General features: G+C 52.0%; 2 protein-coding genes across 3 annotated transcripts in view; one reads left to right on the forward strand and one right to left on the reverse strand.

Moving 5' to 3' along the window:
* SPTBN4 (spectrin beta, non-erythrocytic 4) overlaps positions 1-6,970 on the reverse strand; it is a 109,272-nt gene extending 102,302 nt beyond the window's left edge. Inside the window, exons 1-2 of one of the 2 annotated variants that reach the window (XM_035118507.3) lie at positions 6,834-6,970; positions 1,504-1,762 (exon numbers count right to left, since the gene is read on the reverse strand). In XM_035118507.3, coding sequence (XP_034974398.3) covers positions 1,504-1,678 — 175 coding nt within the window. In that variant the 5' untranslated portion in view covers positions 1,679-1,762; positions 6,834-6,970. Of the gene's footprint in view, positions 1-1,503; positions 1,763-2,506; positions 2,576-6,833 lie in introns of those variants that run through there. The other variant, XM_088671247.1, reaches the window with a different exon arrangement.
* A 1,164-nt stretch (positions 6,971-8,134) lies between these two features.
* On the forward strand, positions 8,135-19,642 carry BLVRB (biliverdin reductase B). Its single transcript, XM_035118543.3, has 5 exons — positions 8,135-8,255; positions 14,927-15,088; positions 15,185-15,274; positions 17,559-17,690; positions 18,736-19,642. Exons 1-5 carry the CDS (start codon positions 8,171-8,173, stop codon positions 18,897-18,899), a joined length of 633 nt encoding a protein of 210 aa, XP_034974434.1. The 5' UTR covers positions 8,135-8,170; the 3' UTR covers positions 18,900-19,642.
* The last annotated feature ends 22 nt before the right edge of the window (positions 19,643-19,664 follow it).

A 19,664-nucleotide genomic window follows, 5' to 3' on the forward strand; every position in this document is an offset into this window, starting at 1 on the left:
CAAGTCAGGGAATAAAACCAGAGATTAGGCATAGGTAAGAAAATAAGAGTAGTGAGGAGAAATTGATAAGGTGAAGATAAAAGGAGCTCTTACTGGAAATATATGTTTATAATAATGTCGATGATGGTTTGTATTTCTTAAAAAACTGTATGTCTTTAATGAGATTTTTCATTTAACTTTATTTTCTATTTTTTCTTCTATTTTTTCTCCTTCTTTTCTTTCATAACAGAAAAGTGTGTTTGATTTGTGTAATTTTAAACGTGTAAATAAAAATAAAAATAAGAACTTGGAAGGGACCCCAAGCGGTCATCTAGCCCAACCCCAGGCAATGAGGGAGACTCCAGCAAGGGTCTGTCTCCAATGATATGCTGGGGCCGATTTCTAACCCAGCGCCACCAGCAAAGTGAGCTTAAGCCCCCTTGCCTCTCCTAGAGAGAGCCCCCTTCCCCCCCCCCCAGCTTCACAGATGAACTGACCCGGCAAATTGACAGCTGACTCGGCTGTCTGTCTGGCCCCTCCCACCCTCCCAGGCAGGCAGGCAGCTTCTCATTGATGAAGGAAACTGCCGCCATGTGCATTACTGCTACCAGTCAGTGTAGACAAGGCTGAACTGGGTGGAACCCAGCTCTCCTCCCTATTTATTCTTCCACCAGCTATTCTGCGGCTGTCTTTGATATGAGCCCCACAAGCAATTTTCAAAGCGGGGGAGAGGGGGGCTTCTGGGTGCCAGAGGGGCTCAGGGTTGGCAGAATAAGGCTGGGCAGGGGGGGCAGGAGCCTCTCACTATTCAGAGGCTGCCGGGGAGACGGGAGGGACAGACAGACCCTTTGGCACTGGGGGAATCGCCAAGAATCCTCGAGATTCTGCTCTCCCTCCACCCCCCCCAGGCAAGCTAGCCTGCTGCCCCCCCCCCCAAGCAAAGGGGGCACTGTCCCATCGTCAGTACCAAAGTCAGATTCAGCTGCCAGCCCCGTTGGCGTGCTAGATCGGGAACGCATCTTGCGGAATTAATTAAGCAGACTTTATTGGATTTGGAATTAATGTGCAATTAATCGCTCCCATTTTGAATTTCACCACGCTGTTATCTTCCTTAGCGGGTTGTGCGAGGCGCTATTCTGAATAATGCGCTTTGCAGGGTAGGGAAGCGGTCACTGGCGACGAGTTTAGGGAACTGGGGGGTGGGGGGTGGGGCTAAGCAGTTTTTTTAGTACCCCTGACTCCGACAAAGCTGGCCTCCTTGCTCCCTGCAATTGTGCCTCCGTCTCTTATTGAGCAATCCTGCGGGATCTTGGGGGGAGGGGGGGGTCAGACCACATCCCTGTGCTCTGGCACATCCTGCATTGCTGGGGGTTGGACTAGATGTCCACTGGGGGTCCCTTCCAACCCTGGGCGTCTGAAATCCCAACCAAGCTCACCCATGTTGTGCCTGCCACCTGCAATTCAGCCTCCCCTTGTCCAACCGTTTATATCCTTGCAGGCCGGCAAGAACCACGCAAGACGTACCGGCCAAGGCCTTGATCCGCGAGCACTCAAAGAGTTTGGCCGTGGCCGTGGCCTCATCCCAGGGCCGGTGGTGGTGGTGGTGTTCAGTGCTCTCCCACCGGGTGTTGTTATTCTGCTGCTGCTGCTGCTGCTGCGCCTCCAGGTTGTCCAGCTTGGCTGGCGTGACATTTGCCATCTTGCCCCTGGCGCCGGGAGGAAGGCTCCTTTACGGATCTGCGCAGAAGGACCTCATGGGCGCCTGGAGCCCCGGCCAGCCCTCCTGCGGAGATGGCACAGAAGACCAACTGAGAGGACGCAATGCAAAGGCAGAGTTTTGAAGGAGGCAGAGTTTGAGAGTCAAGGAGAGGACAGTTTTGAAAGGCCAGACAGCTGCTGCCAGTCAGTGTAAGCAACAGTGAGCCAGATGGAGCCTCAAGGGCCTAACTCTGTACAAAGCAGCAGCTCCTCCCAGCACCCCATGAGACATAAATCCTGCTTTATAGCTAAAGCAGTGTTTCCCAACCTTGTGCCTCCAGGTGTTTTTGGCCTACAACTCCCATGATCCCTAGCTAGCAGGAGCAGTGGTCAGGAATGATGGGAATTGTAGTCCGGAAACAGCTGGAGGCACAAGGTTGGGAAACACTGAGCTAAAGTATTGCTCTGTTGCTGTAGGTCAGGCATAGGCAAACTGGAGGACAGTCAGCCCTCCAGATGTTTTTGGCCTACAACTCCCATGATCCCTAGCTAGCAGCAGTGGTCAGGGATGATGGGAATTGTAGTCCCAAAACATCGGGAGGGCTGAGTTTGCCTATGCCTGCTGTAAGTTATTTCCCCCTTGGACCCTGGATGGGTTTATTTAAATGAACTGGAGAAACTGAAGCGGGTGGAAGAGTTCTAAGAGAGAGGAGTATGCGAACATAATAGGATTTCGCTTAACTTTTAGTTGTTGTTTTTTTAAATACTGTTTTATATATTATGTTTTATGCAGGACTATTTTTCTAGAAAAAGAGGAACCAGAACTCACCATGAACACCTCCCTTGTTCTCTTAGAATAGCAACGGCAGGGGAGGTGCTGGAACGGGGAGTTTCGGCTGAAAAAAAGCCCTGGTTTTATGGATGATTCGTTAATCATATAATATGATGCACACAATAGCTGTGATGTTCTGTTCTGGTTATTTGTAAGTCGCTTTGGGATTTGTTTGAATGAAAACCAGCATAGAAATAGAAGAAATGAAATGAGGAGGGGGAGCTTTTGCCCTAGAAAGCAGACAGTAGCCCGTTACTATTTTCCAAGGGTTCTGCAGGGCTGGTTCTTTAACGTGGAGTGCTGTCTGCAAGGAACCCCCTTCCCACTCCCTTGCTTTGGGCTGAGAAGGCCTGCTTTCTGCCTCGCCCTCCTGGCAAGTCGGGATCCGGGTTGCCCCATCCCCTTCCCCAGCCCATTTGGCTCCCAAGGTGAGGGAGGAGGCTGGACAGTCTGCATCACTGGCCAGGAGCCAACGCCCAGGTGGAGAGAAGGCAGGGGAACCCCAGAAGAGACGGAGTGGGATATTTCATGGGGGGCACCCAGGAATCCGAAGGAAGAAAAGGAAGGAAGAAAACTGGGAGGCATCTAAGGAAACCAGTGCGGCTGCATAAGGAGCTTACAGATGAGCTGAGAGTTAAGAAAGGCAGAGCCGTCTTTCCCATAGGGCTTAGTGGTGCATCGCGCCAGGGCGCCGGCCTCTCAGGGGCACCCCAGCAGGTGAGGGAGCTGGGCGGCTTTGCCAACAGCCTTCCCTTTCCCTGGACGCCTGACAACTGTGCCCCACCAACCATAAGGCTGGCAGACGAGCAGCTTCCCTCCCAAGCCTCCTCGGGAGGAGAGTGATCCCCGCAAAGGCTTAGGATGGAAGCTGCACCCGGCCAACCATATGGCTGGCAGTGCGCAAGTATGGCCACCCCAACACTATCCATGGTAATTTAGGAAGACTGGGCAGAAATTTGCACCCCAGCGCCGCACCTGCTAAAGACAGCCCTGAAGAAGGGCATGTATAAGAAATGGAAGAAAGGGGAAATCACAAAGGAGGAATATTCACGAGTTGCAGAGGGAAGGTCAGGCTGGCTAAAGCTTAGAATAAGCCCAGGCTTACAAGAGAGGTAAAAAATAATAATAAAGTTTTCTTCGCTATGTCCGAAGTAAGAGGAAGAACAGGCAAGTGGTAGGTCCTCTGTGTGGGGAAGACTGAGAAATGCTCTTGGGTGACAGAGAAAAGGCGGAACTCCTCAACACCTACTTTGCCTCTGTCTTCACCCAAAAAGAAAGCGTTGCCCAACCTGGTGATAACAGAATAAATATTGTAAGGAGGGAGCTGCAGCCCAAGATAGGAAAATAGATAGTAAGGGAACACCTAGATACTTGTTTGTTGTTGTTTAGTCATTTAGTCACGTCTGACTCTTCGTGACCCCAATGAATTCAAATCTCCAAGGCCTGATGATCTGCATCCAAGGAGCTTGATTTCAGAGCCTTTGTCTATGATCTTTGAGAATTCTTGGAGAATAGGTGAGGTCCCTACAGACTGGAGGCGGGCAAAGGTTGTCCCCATCTTAAAAGGGGGGGGGAGGAAGACCCAGGTAACTACCGACCAGTGAGCTTGATATCTATACCAGGGAAGGTCCAAGAACAGATAATACAACGGTTGGTCTGTGAGCATTTAGAAAAGGATGCTGTGATTACTAAGACCCAGCATGGGTTTCTCAAAAATAAGTCATGCCAAACCAATCTCTCTCTTTTTTGGATCAGGGAAATGCTGTGGACATAGTGTATATTGATTTCGGTAAGGCTTTTGACAAAGTCCCCCATGAGGAAGATGGTAAAATGTGGGGTGAATGAGGTAACTGTTAGGTGGATTTTGTAGCTGGTTGACTGACTGAACCCAAAGAGGACTCATTAATGGTTCCTCGTCATCCTGGGGGAAAGTGACAAGTGGGGTGCTGCTGCAGGGTTCTGTCCTGGGCCTGTTGTTGTTCAACGCCTTTATGAATGACTTGGATGAAGGAACTGAGGGGGTGCTCATCAAATTTGCAGGTGACACCAAACTGGGAGGGGTAGCTAATGCCGCAGAAGACAGAATGACCTTAACAGATTGGAGAACTGGGTGCAAGCTAACAAAATGAATTTCCATAGGGACAAATGTCAAGTTCTGCAGTTAGGCAGGAAGAACCAGATGCACAAATATAGTATGGGGGACACCTGGCTTACTAGAAGGACATGTGAAAAGGATCTCTGGGTCTTGGTGGACCACAAGCTGAACATGAGTCCACAGTGTGATGCAGCAGCAGCAAAAAAAAAAGGGTAACACTATTCTAGGCTGCAACAACAGAAGTCTAGTGTCCAGATCAAGGGAAGTAAGAGTCCCACTCTATTCTACCTTAGCCAGACCACACCTGGAATACTGTGTCCAACATAAGGGAAGCCTCAAAGGCAACAGTGATGACTCTGGCCAGTGGCCCACCTAGTCCAGCAACCTCTTCTCACAGTGGCTGGCCAGAAACCTGCAAGCAGGATCCATGCACAAAACCCCTCTTCCCTCCCACAGTTTCCAGCAACTGGGATCTAGAGGCATGTCCAGGAGGCAGGAGGAGAAGGCATTGGGAGGGAGGCAAGGGGGGAGCATGGCAGAGAGAGGCTTTCACAATAGCTCTGCAAGGTAGACCAGTCTGAAGCTCGTCTAAAGTCATAAAGAATCGTAATTTGTCTCAGGACTCACAGTCATGCTGCCAATTATTACTTAATTAGCAAAATTTCTATACTGTGTACAGTACTGCTTGATTGTAGATGGCATACTGCTTGATTGTACAGTAAACCTCTAAGCTCTTTTTTCATATTATACTGTATTGTATTGTATTACCATATCACACACACACACACACACACACTACAATTGCCCATCGAACAGCCAATTTTAACAGCTCCAGGCACCTTGGGTGAAGGGAAAAGGGCCTGGCCAGCCTTCAAGCAGACCCAAGATGCTTTGGACTACAACTCCCATCATGCAGGACCTGACTGGCTGGGGCTGATGGGAATTGTAGTCCAAAGAATCTGGAGGGCCCCCCCCCCAGGTTGACCAAAGTCCAGATCTAATTGTGTTGACTTCAGTTAATAACTTATCTAACAGTTGATGCAAGTAAGTAATTGTAAGAACTGGAAAAGTATTGGCATAGCCAAGGGGGAGGCAGCTCTCCCCATCAAGTAAAACAACAGAAATACCAGTACCATACTTAAATTGAATGACCAATCATGTTGGTTCTGCCCAACAAAGTCCTCCCCCCCCCAACCAAAATCCTGGCTCCGCCCAAGAGGAGAAAAGCCTGGCTGCTGGATCAGGCCCATTACTCCAGGATCCTGTACTCACAGTGGCCAACCACATCATCCCTGTGGGAATTTGGCGGGTAGGATGCAGCCTGCTCACCCATTTAGCTATTTTAAAACCCCATATATTTCCAGAATAATAGAGAGCCCAGCTTCTAAGCACTGCTATTTTCAGGAACTTCAAGCTCAGCTTTTTAAAACGCTGAAGTCTCAAAATTGTCTGGGCCCAAGAGGGAGGGCTGACCCACGATCCTCTTGCACGACCCTTGGGGAGCCACCCAGGATCGCAGCAGAGGAGCCCCCCCCCCAGTGGGGCTTGGGCTTCTTGGAGGATCCGGGGGGCAGGAACAATCCCTAGAAAGGGCGGGCAGAGCCACAGAGAAGAGGGGGTGGCAAGAGCAGCTTGTTTTCCCCCCTTCCGCAGCGCTGCAGACGCACCTCCATCCCAGCACCATCTTTGGGCACTGACCCGAGAACTGCAGGTGCTTCTGGGCGCCGATCCTGCTGGGCTGGGGCCGGGGGGGGGCAAGGACTGAGCAGGCCCTTCTCCTCCGGCTTTGCCCTTCTATCTGGCAGGGAGGGAGAGGTGTCCGCTGACCTTTCGCGGCCACAGTTTTTTGGGGACGCCGGTGCCTTTCCGAGGCGCGCGGACATGCCGCCAAGCACGCGCTGGTCCAGCCGGGAGGGCCTCTCCTCCGCCGCCGGGAGCAGAAAACTGGGGGGCGGGATGTGTGGGGGGGAGAGAGCCTGCAGCCCCTGCCCTCCCTCGGGCAGACCAAAACCATCACCCCAAGACCCTTCTCGGCCCCAAACGGAGGACCAGACCCCACTCCGTCCCCAAAGATAAGGCCAGCGCCAAATACTGTATAGAGCCGGCCAGCCCCACCACCCACCGAAACAGAGCGATTTTGGGGTGGCGGGGGGGTCGGGTGTCTAACTCCCTTTCTGGATCCCCTTCGCATGGAAGCGCTTTGCATGACTAGGGCCCCCCGCGACTTACCTCCCTAGGGTGCCCCGACGCCGCGGAGAAGCGTCCCACGGCCCTGCCGCGCCCGGTGCCCGGTTGTGGCGACGGCGGCGATGCTCAGTGGCTGCAGGAGGCGGGCGGAGGCCGGCGGCGGAGGCCCCCGGCGCAGCCCCGCAGCATCATCCGCTGCCGCCGCAGCCAATCCCGGGGCTCCGCTCCGGCCCGGTCCCGCGCCCGCCCGCCTCGCCCCGCCGCTGCCCGGAGCGCTTTCCAGGAAGGCAGGCAGGGAGACAGGCGCGCACGCGGGCGCGGACCCAAAGATGCTCGCGGGGGGCGCGCGCGCCCGGCCGGCCCCACCTGAAGCGGCCCCGGGGGGACCAAGGCACAAAGAAGGGCGCGCCGGGCTGGGGGCCCAGGCGGCGGCGAGAAGGGCGCGCCCGAGCGAGCGGTCACCTTGGGCCCGTCCTTCGGCTCGCCGGCCGAGCGGCTCCCACTCCCTCTGCCCGGGCACCGGCGAGCATCGCGGCCCCTCCTCCTGGAGCCGCGCGCTGCAAAGAGTGGGGGGGCGGAGAAGGGGGTCTTTGATGAAGAGAGGGCCGGTGGGGAGGGCTGAGTGTCTGATTCAGCCGGGGATTCTCCTCGTCTAGGGCTGCTTCGCACCGGCACTGGCCGAGAGGCAGGTACCGGAGGGTCGTCGGTAGGAGGAGGAGGCTGCTGGGGGTCTTTGCCGGAGTGGTTTACGACAAGGGAGCCCGGGAGTCCCTTTTGGGAGAAGGGGGCAGTGGAGGAGGGCGTGCCCGCCGCCCCGCTGCCGAGAGGCCGGCGCCAAGCCCAGCGAGCCGCGCCTGTCACGCTTCACACGAGCGCGGAACCCGCAAGCTGGCGAAACGCGCCCCACCCACCGGCGCTAGGCTCGCTTTGCATGGTGGGGCGGATCTCCCAGCAGCCCTCGCGGGGGCTCACACTCACCTCCTCACCCCCGCATTTTGGGGGCGAGGAGAGGGTCGCCAACTTCCCCCCTCCAGCTGTGCTCCTGTGCTTTGCGCACCGGCTCATGCGATCTGGAGAGAGAGGCGGGCTTCTCCCCCTTGCTTGGCATTTCTTATGACAGCCGTCTGAAAGCACAAGAGCAACGCCGAGGCAGAAAGCTGGCCAGGGGGCTTGTTTCAGGGAGCCCCGTTTTCTTTAACTCCCGTAGCGCCCGTCGAGGGAGCCCCGGCCCCCAGGCTCAGCGAGCGAGCGACGCGCCGCCCCCGGCCTCTCCCGTCCTGCCTCCCCGGGCGGAGCTCCGGGCGGAAGGGCTGGCCGCTGGCGGGGCTGGGCGGGCGGAGGCGGACGGCCGACGGTTCCGAAAAGAGAAGGAGTCCGGCATGGCCGCAGCCTGCAAAAGGATCGCCATCTTCGGCGCCACCGGCATGACTGGCCTGGCTACCCTGGCGCAAGCCGTCGAGGCTGGTGAGAGGACGGGGAGCGGGGGGGGGGGGGGCGCTGTCATGTCTCTCTCTCTCCACGGGGGGCGGGGGAGGGCGGCGGAGAGAGGAAACCTCGTCCCGCCTGCACAGCCCCCCAGCCTGGCGACGTGGCCCTGTTGCCGCCCCACGGGGCGCCCGTGGGTGGACCCTGCCGCCCACGGGCCGGGCAGAAGCCGTCCACGGCCCCCGCTGGTTGGAGCTCAGCTGCAGCCGACTCGCGCCGGGGCGGAGAGCGCGAACCGGCTCCTCCAAACTCCCCAACTGTTGTTAATAATTTCCAAATTGCTGCGCCGCTTTTGTCCTCCTGGCGAGAGCCCTGCAGGGTAGGCTTTGTCGGGGAAAGAGAGAGAAGCGCCCTCTTGGCTGAGATGGGAGGCGGTCGCTGCCCCTTGCGCACCCACTGGGTGGCTTGGACTCTGTGCTCCTGCAACTGGGGGAAAGCCCCCAGGATTCAATCCTTTCCTTACTGCATTTATATCCCCACTTATTCCTCAAAAGAGCTCAGTGTGGTGTGCAGGATTCTCCCACCCCTCCCACCCCTCATTTAATCCCCACAACAACCCTGTGAGGTAGGCTAAGGCTGAGAGAAGCAGGGGCTGGGTGCCAGTTGAGCTTCGTGGCTGAGTAGGAGTGGGGAAGGAGTTGAACTCTGGTGTATCTCCCAGGTCCTTGTCTGACACACTAACCACTATGCCACACTGCTTCCCAGTATTCCTAATAGAATTCTTTTCTTTCCCCACCCCCTTAACCAGCCAGCTGTTCCCGCCCACCTTGTGCGCTGAGAGATAAGAAGAAGGTGGGGTTGTTATCGGGAGTGGCCAGGAGACGGGTGGGACTTGCTGCTGTTGGTGTTACTGGAGGGCCGGGAGGAGGAGCACATTCGGCCCCTGCCGCAAGAGGAGCCTGGGCCTTTGCGGGCGAACTTTTGTTTTCCAGGCAAGGCTGAGCTCCTTCGTGCAGCAACGACAACCCTGGATGGGAAGGCCTTGTGTCCTGGGCCAGGAGAGTGTCCAGTTTAAGTCCCCTTCCTTGGCCCCTGGGCTGACCAACTGGGCCACCCCCCACTGCCTCGCTCCTTTTGGCCTTCAGTGGCCGCACTGCCCAAAAGGACCCCAAATAACTTGGGATTCTGCAGAAGCTCCCTTTGCAGCACGGCAACAACCCAAACAACAGCAGCAGGTGGGTGGGGAGACCTTGCCTGGACTTGATCGGATCTTGCTCAACCTGATATTCTCTTGACAGAAACCCTCAGCCAGGGCTCCCTCCGCTCGATCCTCTGGGTGGCTGCCAAGAGGTCCTGCTGCCGCAGTTCCAATGCTTGTGCCAGGACAGCCAGGGGAAGCTCCTCTGGCCAGCCTGGGTTGCCACAATTGTGGGAACTATTTTGGGGAGGAATCCATCTCCGAGAAGCTAATGCTTGGGGTGATCAGGTGGGCCAAGAATCATAGAATGGTAGAGTCGGAAGGGTCCCAGGGTCATCTAGTCCAACCCCGCGCAATGCAGGAATCTCAATGAGAGCCAGTGTGGTGTAGTGGTTAAGAGCGGTAGGCTCAGAATCTTTCCTGTTCCTCCACATGCAGCTGCTGGGTGACCTTGGGCTAATAGTCACACTTCTCTGAAGTCTCTCAGCCCCACTCACCTCACAGAGTGTTTGCTGTGGGGGAGGAAGGGAAAGGAGAACGTTAGCGGCTTTGACACTCCTTAGGGTAGTGATAAAGCGGGATATCAAATCCAAACTCTTCTTCTTCAATGGCATGTGGCCACCCAACCTCTGCTTAAAAGCCTCCGAGGAAGGAGAGTCCACCACTTCTGGAGGGAGTCTGTTCTGCTGTCAGAAAGTTCTTCCTGATGCTGAGACGGAATCTCCCTGCCTGTCATTTGAGTCCTTGGTTTGGCTCCTCCCTTGCTCCCCTCCATCTTCTGTTCTCCACTCTGAACATCCCCAAGCCCTCAACTATTCCTCACCAATAAGACTTAGTTTCCAAACCCTTGATCCTCTTGCTTACCCTCATGGGACCATAGAATCATAGAGTTGGAAGGGACCCCCAAGGATCCACCAGCCCAGCCACCTGCAGTGCAGGACTCTCAGCCAGGAATCCCTGGCAGAGGGTCATCCAGCCCTCAGAAAGTTCTTCCTTGCTTGCGATTTGAATTTGTTGGTTCAGATCTTGTCCTGCCGCCCTCCCCTCCCACCTTCCTGTTCTCTTTCCCACTTCCCCTTGAAAGCGCTGCCCCACCAGCACAGCCTGTGGGGTCACCCTGGGGCAAGGGCCCCAGCCTTCCTCTTTGGCCTGGCACAGCACATGCAGCAGGATTCGGCCTTTGCCCTCGGCTACTTTCCAAAATGCTGACATACACATAACAATGGCTCTTTGCAATCAATAGTCCTGGGGACCAAGGAGAGGAGAGGCAGAGACTCCTAATTTAATACTGATTTAAGATGTTGAATTCAGCCTGATGAAAGGAAAAAAATTCTCAGGAAAGAAATAAGAGGATTAGCTGAAAGAAAGTTGAGAGGCAGTGTGTGTGGGAAGAGGGGTGAAAACCCTTAATGCAACTGGGAAAACCTGTCTGGAGAGCAGAGTGCGGGCTGGAAGGGGCGAAGCAAGCCCGGGGGAAGATGCCAGCATGGTTAAATAGCAAAGTCAAGAAAGTAGGACTAAGCAGAGCAATAAGGACATACTACTTTAAAAACAGCACAAGCAATATAAAAACTAAATGCATAGGTGCAATATTTGTTGTTGTCTTTTACAATCTATGGACCAATTCCCAACCAGAGTTTTTCTAGCTAAGCAAGAAGGGATTTGAGGAGCGAATAGCTTAAAGGTGGGGCTTGTGGCTCTTTCTGACTGTCTGTCAAAATCCCCGGCTGCTGCCTTCCTGCTTTTAGCGTGACTAGGGGGGCCGTCAGGTGCCAAAAGGAGAAAGGAGCACTGCAGGGGAAGGACAGAGAAAATGCTTCTGCTGATTCAAAGAGGATATAGCTCTTCCTTAAATAAGCTCAGTCTCTCCTGCAGGGTTAAAGAAAAGTGGGCAAGGAACAAAATGGAGGATGGAGCAAGTGGCATAGCGTCAGTTTCTGGTGCCCAGGGTGGGTGGGCTGGTGCCGGGCAGGGGGGGGCTGGTGCCCCCCCTTGCCGCCAAAGTGACCCCACCCCCACCGGAGCAAAATGGGGCCATCCAGAGCTGCCTGCCAACCCCTGCAGGGGGAACCTGGCTGGCCAACATGGCCCTTGGGAGCATGAGCATAGTCAGGATTGTGGGGGGGGGATCAATATGATTGGTCAGTTAGTTTAGTATTTCTATTGTTTTACTTTATCCGAGGAGCAGCTGTCCCCCTGGTTATTCCCATGCTTGGCAGGCAGAGAGGAGCACTGGGCTGGGGGCGGCTGGTTTGCCCTCAAAAATTGTGTGCCTGGGGACATGACTCCCCCATGCTACACCCCGGGATGGAGCAACTTCCTGCCTGAGCAGTTCACAAGCAGAGCCGGTCCCTGGAAGGCAGAAAAAGGGAAATGAGAGGGAGAAAGAGGGGAATCGCCTCTTCCTTTCCCCTGCATCTTGGACTGGAGATCAGCTAAGGGCGGGCAGAAGTGGAGGGGGCTGCCTTGCCCAGGGCTCCTCCTTGCCAGGGCGGCTGCTCTCGGCCTCCAGAGGGGAGGCTGCAGCGTTTCTCAGTCCCAGCTGCTGGAAGGAGAGAGGGCTCTGCTGCTAGGATCCTCCAGTGCCGGATTTACGTATAAGCTAAACAAGCTCTAGCTTAGGGCCCCACTCTCTTGGGGGCCCAAAAAAAAATTAAAGGGAGGGGGAGAACGTTTCCAAAACAAAAGATCAAAAACAAATAAAATAAAACCTACAGTGTTTTGTGTTGTGTAGGCTCCTATGATGTAAGTCATGGGCCCCGCCTGCTAGCCTGCTCTCTAAAAAAAATCCCTGGTTTGCTCCTTTCTATATATAGGGTGCCGACATTCTGCATGGACTGATTGCAGGGCAACATGTGCAAATGGCTTGAGTTACCTATTCAGTCCATAAATGACCATCTAGCATATATTCAACACCAAAAACAGTGACCATTTGTTGTTGGCAAGGGACAGCTGGACATAGAAATGGCCCCATTCCCTTCAGGAGCTGAGGGCCTCATCAAACCTCAATCTGGCCTGGCTTGCAGGAGGTGTCCCAGAGGCACCTGGGGGCCCCCCTGTGAGAACAGGAGGCTGGACTTGGGGGGGGGCACTGGCCTGGTTCAGCAGGACTGGATTTCATTTCACTTCACTTTTAATTTGTGTTGTGTATTAAAGTAATAGCACAGCCAAGTATGTACTGTAATATAGAGTTTATTGTAGTGTATTACAGAGTTTATTTGAATGTACAAGTTCCAGCGGGAACGTCTATCATTTGCTGGTTCAGAGTGCAGGATTTGGATCCACTGCCGGATTGGTTTCCGCCGGAGGGAATCCTTGCCATTGGTTCCCGCCAAAATGTATCCCCTGCTAGTTCTCTGTTACTATACAAGCCCCAGTTTTCTCCATTCCCGGCGTTCTGGCTCTTACCTGTTCTTTGAAGTAAAGAGATGTTGTGCCAGATCCTCACCTCCTGTTTCTTATTTGCACTGAGCTGAAATCACTGAAGACCCACTACACTACAATTTGTATACTGTCTTTCTATTTTACAATACCCAAGGTCGTTTACAAGCTGCAAAAACAAAGAATGTAGACCTTATAACCATCTAATCCAATACCAAAATGCGATAATGAAACTTATCTTTAAAATAAGCAACTTATATCAAATAAAGTAACATTCAACAACCCATTGGAATAGAATATTATCAGCTTGTAAAAATTAAACAGAAATTCACTCTTTAACAATTACAGTAAATAATTTCTAAACTATAATCAATAAGAACAACGGCAAGTAGCAGTGCATAAAATAATACAAAACAAATTGAGAAGCGGAAACTGGAGGGTGAGGCAAGGCAGGTGGAAGGAGGCCTTCCTGGTGAAGTCTCGACTCTCCCGTTGGATGGAGTCTGGTGCCGATAACATCAAGGCTGCAGATTCAGTCCCTGTATGAGACAGCTGCATAGTCCTGCTTAGCAGGGAGTTAGACTAGACCAGACATGTTCAGCTGGTCGACCGCAATCGACAGGTAGATCGCGGGTGTGTTCCAGGTCAATTGCAGCAATTAAAAAAAGTGTTCGCCTGATGGATTGCTGCCCTATGTTGCATCGCTGCCGCAGCTGAGAAAACTTATATTCCCAGGGGCGGGGGCAGAGTGGGGGAATCAGGGAGGGCGGCAGGCTGTTGCATGAGCGATTTTGTGAATATCCTCCCCCCCCCCTTGCACAGAAGCTGAAGAAGTTTTGCCAATCCTTCCCCAAAAAATGCTCAGCAACTCTGGGCAACTCTCCCCGCAAAAAGCTTGACAATGGGTAGACAGGGTAGATTTGATTTAAATCAATCTGATTTAAATCACGATTTAAATCACTAGTCAGTAAGGCTTGATTTAAATCATAGTTTTCTACATAAAGACTAATTCTTGCTGGTACAACTTTAATATGCAAGTAGATGAAGATTTTTAGAATAACAACTTTTCATATTAGTTTTTTTATCCCCAGTTTAATAGGTTAATCATTCATACTGTATTTGGACAACTTTTCTGTTGTACTTAGGAAGGAGAAAAATAATCATTACATTAATAATAACAAATTAAATAGATTTATTCAACTGAAACAATAACATTACAGCATATGTTATTTGTTTAAACAAACATCCATGTTTGTTAACTAATCTGGCTAAACAAAAACAAAATATATATATTTTAAGAAACTTAGACTGTCAGCCCAGCCTACACATGAAAAACTTAAATACTGTCCACTCCAAACAATCAGAAAAATGTTGTTTCTATTCTGTTCACTGAACTTCTGGAAACTTAGCACTGAAGGGGTTGTTTCTGTATTCATAGGTTTGTAGAACAATAGGATTAAGGTCTATTTCTCAACTCTGTTCATGTTATAACATTTTTGCTGTGAGGAAGAGGCATGTGATCTCTGCTGAGTCAAATTCAGTTTTGAGAACTGCAAAAGTAAACCAAGCATCTGTGATAATATCTTGTAGGCAGAGAAACTGCCCAATAATCTTACAAAAACCTCTGGAAGAGCATGACATTGTGAATGGATTAATGGAATTTATTTACCAAAAAAATTAAACATATACAACCTTATTCTACATAATTAAAAAAACCTAATCTTTATTTCATGATGGAATAACCTTTGGATGGTAATATATTTTCCTCAAAAAGCATTTTATTTAAAAAAATCTGATTTAAATAAAAAAAACTGATTTAAATAAAAAAATCCGATTTTTTTTTTATTTTTTTAAAAAAATCATTGATTTTATCCACCCTGTGGGTAGATCACTGCCAGTTTCATTATACTGGGAGTAGATCACAGTCTCTAGAGAATTGGACCTGCCTGGACTAGGCAATCCTCAGGGTCTCTTCCAACTCTACAATTCTATGATTCTACGGCTTTCCTTCTGTTCTTCCTTCCCACTGCCCCTCCAGAGCTTGACAGTGGAGGCCAGGAGTCCTGGGCTCCTCCTGCCCCCTTCCTGGCTGCCTCCTACCCCACAGGCCTCATCCTGCCTCTCTTTCCAGGCTACCAGGTGACGGTGCTGGTGCGGGACCCGGTCCGGCTGCCCCCGGAGCCCCACCCAGCGCAGGTGGTGGTGGGAGACGTCCTGAACCCGGAGGACGTCGACCGAGCCGTGAAGGGGCAGGATGCCGTGATCGTTATCCTGGGCACCCGCAATGACCTCAGTAAGCGAAGCTGCCCCCCTCCCTCCCCCCGCCTGCCCTGCCCCCTCCCGCAACCCTCAGCTGATTCTTCTCCTTCTTCTCTCTCCCTCCCATCAGGTCCCACCACCATGATGTCTGAAGGAACCCGGAACATTGTGGCGGCCATGAAATCCCACGGCATCCGCAAAGTGGTGGTTTGTCTCTCAGGTCAGCTGCTCCAGGCAGGACGTCTCTAAGCCAACAGGGCTGTGTGTGTGTGTGTGTAGAAGGATAGCTCCATGGCAGGACACGTGCTTGGCCTCCAGAAAGTCCCGTTCAGTTCCCACCCAAAATCTTTCTTCTTCTTTGGCGATCCCTCGTAGCCGAGTAAGATTGCCTTCCATAAACACTGTTTGAACAGTGAGTCCACAAGTGACTGTGGAGGCCAATTCTGGATCCACACGTCCTTCCACAGTGGGGACATTGGTTTCCGGGCAAGAGTTGATCACGGTGTGGATTTGCCAAGCGTTCCTTCCTCTTAGCATGTTTCTCCCTTGTGTCCTGAGATCGAGCATCTTCAAAGCCCATGACACCTTTGGTAAAGGCTGTTCTCCAACTGGAGCGCTCGCAGGCCAGTGTTTCCCAGTTGTCGGTGTTTATACTACCTTTTTTACATTTGCCTTGTAGAGTCTTTAAACCTCTTTTGTTGACCACCAGCATTACGCTTATCATTTATAACTTTGGAATACAGTAGTTGCTTTGGAAGATGATCATCAGGCATCTGCACAACATGACCAGTCCAACGAAGTTGATGTTGAAGAATCATTGCTTCAACACGGGCGATCTTTGCTTCTTCCAGTACACTGATATTGGTTTGCCTGTCTTCCCAAGTGATGTGTAAAATTTTCCGGAGACGCCGTTGATGGAATCTTTCAAGGAGTTGGAGATGGCGCCCAAAATATGACAGATACTAATAGGATGTTTATTTATCTCCTGACTTTTTCCTGGATTGGCACCTTATGCAAATTAAAACCAGAGAGAGGAGATACAGAAAGTTAAGCATGTATAAAAGGCAATTGTTAAAAAGGAATTAAAGCAATATTTTAAAAACCAAATCTTTTAAAATACAGGCACCCCCACACACACATTAAAAAAAACCACACTTTTGCATGTGACCGCACAGGAAATTGATCAAATCAGATGGTGGGAGAGAGCTGGAAAGACGCCGTCAGTGAGCCAAAAGTCCAGAAAAAACGTTTAAAAGAAAAAAGAAATTATGGGCTCCGAAATGGCTCCTGGGATCTCTTGGTGCTGTCTCACTGCCTCACTCAACAGCTGTTGTGTGGGAAGCTGTCTTGCCTTGGGCTCAGACGAGCTGCTCTCTGCCCTTTCTGGTGCTCTGGAGGCAAAGGTCTTTCCGATACCTCTTAAATCACCCTCGTCCCACGTAGGTGCATGTTGCTTATGTGTGTGGGGCCTGGAACGTAACCCCTGTGTAAGGGGGAGATCTCGGGGCGCCTTTCTCTGCTTGCATCCTGCAGGGAAAATGCCCAAAGGCAGATTGGCATTGTCTTCCTGTGACGCCAGCCCAGGGGTCAAGTGGGCCATAGAGAGGAGATAAGCCAAGTGTGCCTAATAGTTAGAGCGAGGGCGGATGCCAGCAACTTGCAACTCTTCAATGAGATACATAGAGGAGCCAGGGCCAGCAGTTTAGTCGCAATATGATGGGGTGACTGTGTTAAAGGTTGGGGTTCCCTAACAAGAGTCCACAGCCTTCACCTAGGTGGTCTGTGGTGTGTCTGTAGACATACAGTTCACCAGCATCTAGCACAGCACATTGCAAACACTGCAAGAGGCAGAAAAATCTTCACCAAGACCAATGTTTGAGTGGTCAATGGGGGGGGGATGGAGTTTGGAGACAGCTGGGTTAGGGTCTCTAAGATCCCCTTAAAGATTCCCAAAGCATTGAGTATTACTTAGATTTTCAAAATAAATAAAAAAGGTTTTTTTTAAAATGTCCAGTAGCACCTTAGAGACCAACTAAGTTTGTTCTGGGTATAAGCTTTCATGTGCATGCACACTTCTTCATATACTCACATGCACACGAAAGCTTATACCAAGAACAAACTTAGTTGGTCTCTAAGGTGCTACTGAACAATTTTTTAAACTTTTTTATTTATTTCAACTGCGTCAGACCAACACGGCTACCTACCTGAATTTAGATTTTCAAAGCCTCTTACAAATTCTTACAGTCACACCTCTGCCCTTCTTTCCATTCCCCGTTTGCGGATGACTCTTGCCCAGGTGGGGTTTCAACTCAGGTCTCCAAGATCAGGTGCAAACTCTCCCTCTCTGCCCCGCAGCTCTTGAGCCTTCCCTGACTGGGGGTGCAGGGTGGAGAGCAGCCTTGGCCTCTGTCCCCCGCCCTGGGAGAGAGACGGGGGGGGCACTTGCTGCAGGGTCTGATCCTGCCGCCCAGCTCTCCATTGTCCTTTTCTGGCCTTGCTTGCAGCCTTCCTGATGTGGGACCTGGACAAGGTGCCGGCCAAGCTGCGCCCAGTGACAGAGGACCACATCCGGATGCAGCAGATCCTGAAGGAGTCGGGGCTGGACTGCGTCTACGTCATGCCCCCCCATATCGCGGGTGCGTCTCTGGGCTGTGGGGAGGGGGTCGGAGGGTGGGCTCCGCAGCTTCCCTGCCCAGGTGTTGAGGTGGAGAGCAGCTCTTCCTCCTTGGTGTGGGTGGGTGTCTGTCTAAGGCACCCCTCTGGCCATCGGCATTTCTTTTCTTTCTTCCCTTTCTATCCCGCCATGTTCCCTCCAAGGAGCTCAAGGGGGTTTGCATCTCACTTAATCCCCCCAACAACCCTGCAAGGCAGGCGAGGCTGAGAGGCCCCCAAGGTCACCCATTGAGCTCTGTTCACGGCTGAGTGGGGGGATTTGAACCCTCCTCTCCCAGGTCCTGGTCTGGCACTCTAACCGCCGCACCACACTGGTTCTGTGTTCCCAACCAAGGAAGCTTGACCCCCAAATGTTTTTAAAAACCAGGGGAACCCTGAAAAATGTGGCAGCACGGGACACAGATGAAAAGAAACACCGTGACCGTTGAAACTACACGCCTGTTTTTATTCATCAAAGAAACTAGGAAGGCGCAGGAGGGGAAGGAAAATTTCATAGAATCGTAGAATCATAGAGTTGGAAGAGACCACGAGGGCCATCCAGTCCAACCCCCTGCCAAGCAGGAAACACCATCAAAGCATTCTTGACATATGCCTGTCAAGCCTCTGCTTAAAGACCTCCAAAGAAGGAGACTCCACCACACTCCTTGGTAGCAAATTCCACTGCCGAACAGCTCTTACTGTCAGGAAGTTCTTCCTAATGTTTAGGTGGAATCTTCTTTCTTGAAGTTTGAATCCATGGCTCCGTGTCCGCTTCTCTGGAGCAGCAGAAAACAATCTTTCTCCCTCCTCCATATGACATCCTTTTATATATTTGAACATGGCTATCATATCACCCCTTAACCTTCTCTTCTCCAGGCTAAACATACCCAGCTCCCTAAGCCTAATTTGCGTTGGGGGGTGGGTGGGATTTCTGTACCCGCTGTTGCCTCCGGGGTCTTTGGGGGGAGATCCCTCACAGGCTCCATTCCCTGGGGCCAGCTCACCTGGGCTCTCTTCCTCCTCCTCCAGGTGACCAGCCGCTCACAGGCGACTACACCGTGACGGTGGACACGTCCAGCGGCTCCAGAGTCATCTCCAAGCACGACCTCGGGCATTTCTTCCTCAAGTGCCTGGCCACCTCCGAGTACGATGGGAAGAACGTCTACCTCTCCAGGCATTACCCTAAGGAATGAGGCCGGCCTCCCTCTCTCTGTCTCTCTCCGAAGTTCAATGATGAAGCCTCATCCCACTGACAAAAGGGAAATTCTCCATTGCTGATGCCGCCCCCTCCATCCACCCAACCCTCTCTCTGCCTCGTGTGCTATAATGAGTGCCTTTCTCCCCTTAACATGAGCCATGGAGGGGGGTGAGCTGCCCACCCAGCACCCTCCGTGCCACAAAGGCGCCTTGACTGGTGTTGCTGCTTGCCTGTGTTTTCCTGTGTTAAACAGCGGCTGTGCTTCTTCCCGCTCTCCCCCTGCTGCTGTCCTTGTGCAGTGATTCTGAGCTGCTGTGTTCTCCCCGCCACATCCCAAGAGAAGGGAACAAGGCTAGGGGGTCCCTAGGGGTGAGCGAGATGCTGCTTGCTTGGTGCAAGAGGTCTCTTATTGGGGTCAGGGATGTGTAAGCTTCAGGAGTGCACAGAACTATTAGGCAGAACAGCAGCAGTGAGGTTTTTGTATTGTAAGACGTTATTTAGCTGAAAAAGGATTGATAGATGTTTTAAAGGGTAAGATTACTAGCCATTGCAGAGTGGTTTGGAATGGGAGTGGCTAAATCATAAAGTATTTGCATTAATGTTAATGAGTAACCTTGCTCTCTCTCTCTATGGCTGCGGAACCTCCTTCCCTCTTCCTTGCTGAAGAGTTCTGTGTAACGGGAAAGCTTACGTACTTGTTAACAAAAGTTAGTCAAATAAAAAGTATATTTTGACCTATTTCAATCCTTCGGGTTCTGAT

Source organism: Zootoca vivipara, chromosome 6 (assembly GCF_965207765.1).
Source record: "Zootoca vivipara chromosome 6, rZooViv2.hap1.1, whole genome shotgun sequence".
In the NCBI taxonomy this organism is placed as follows: Eukaryota; Metazoa; Chordata; class Lepidosauria; order Squamata; family Lacertidae; genus Zootoca; species Zootoca vivipara.

Coding starts and splice junctions, on each gene's coding strand:
- BLVRB (XM_035118543.3), top strand. CDS start 8,171: ATGGCCGCAGCCTGCAAAAGGATCGCCATCTTCGGCGCCACCGGCATG. Junction 8,256..14,926: donor GGCGCAAGCCGTCGAGGCTG/GTGAGAGGACGG, acceptor CTCTCTTTCCAG/GCTACCAGGTGACGGTGCTG. Junction 17,691..18,735: donor CATGCCCCCCCATATCGCGG/GTGCGTCTCTGG, acceptor CTCCTCCTCCAG/GTGACCAGCCGCTCACAGGC.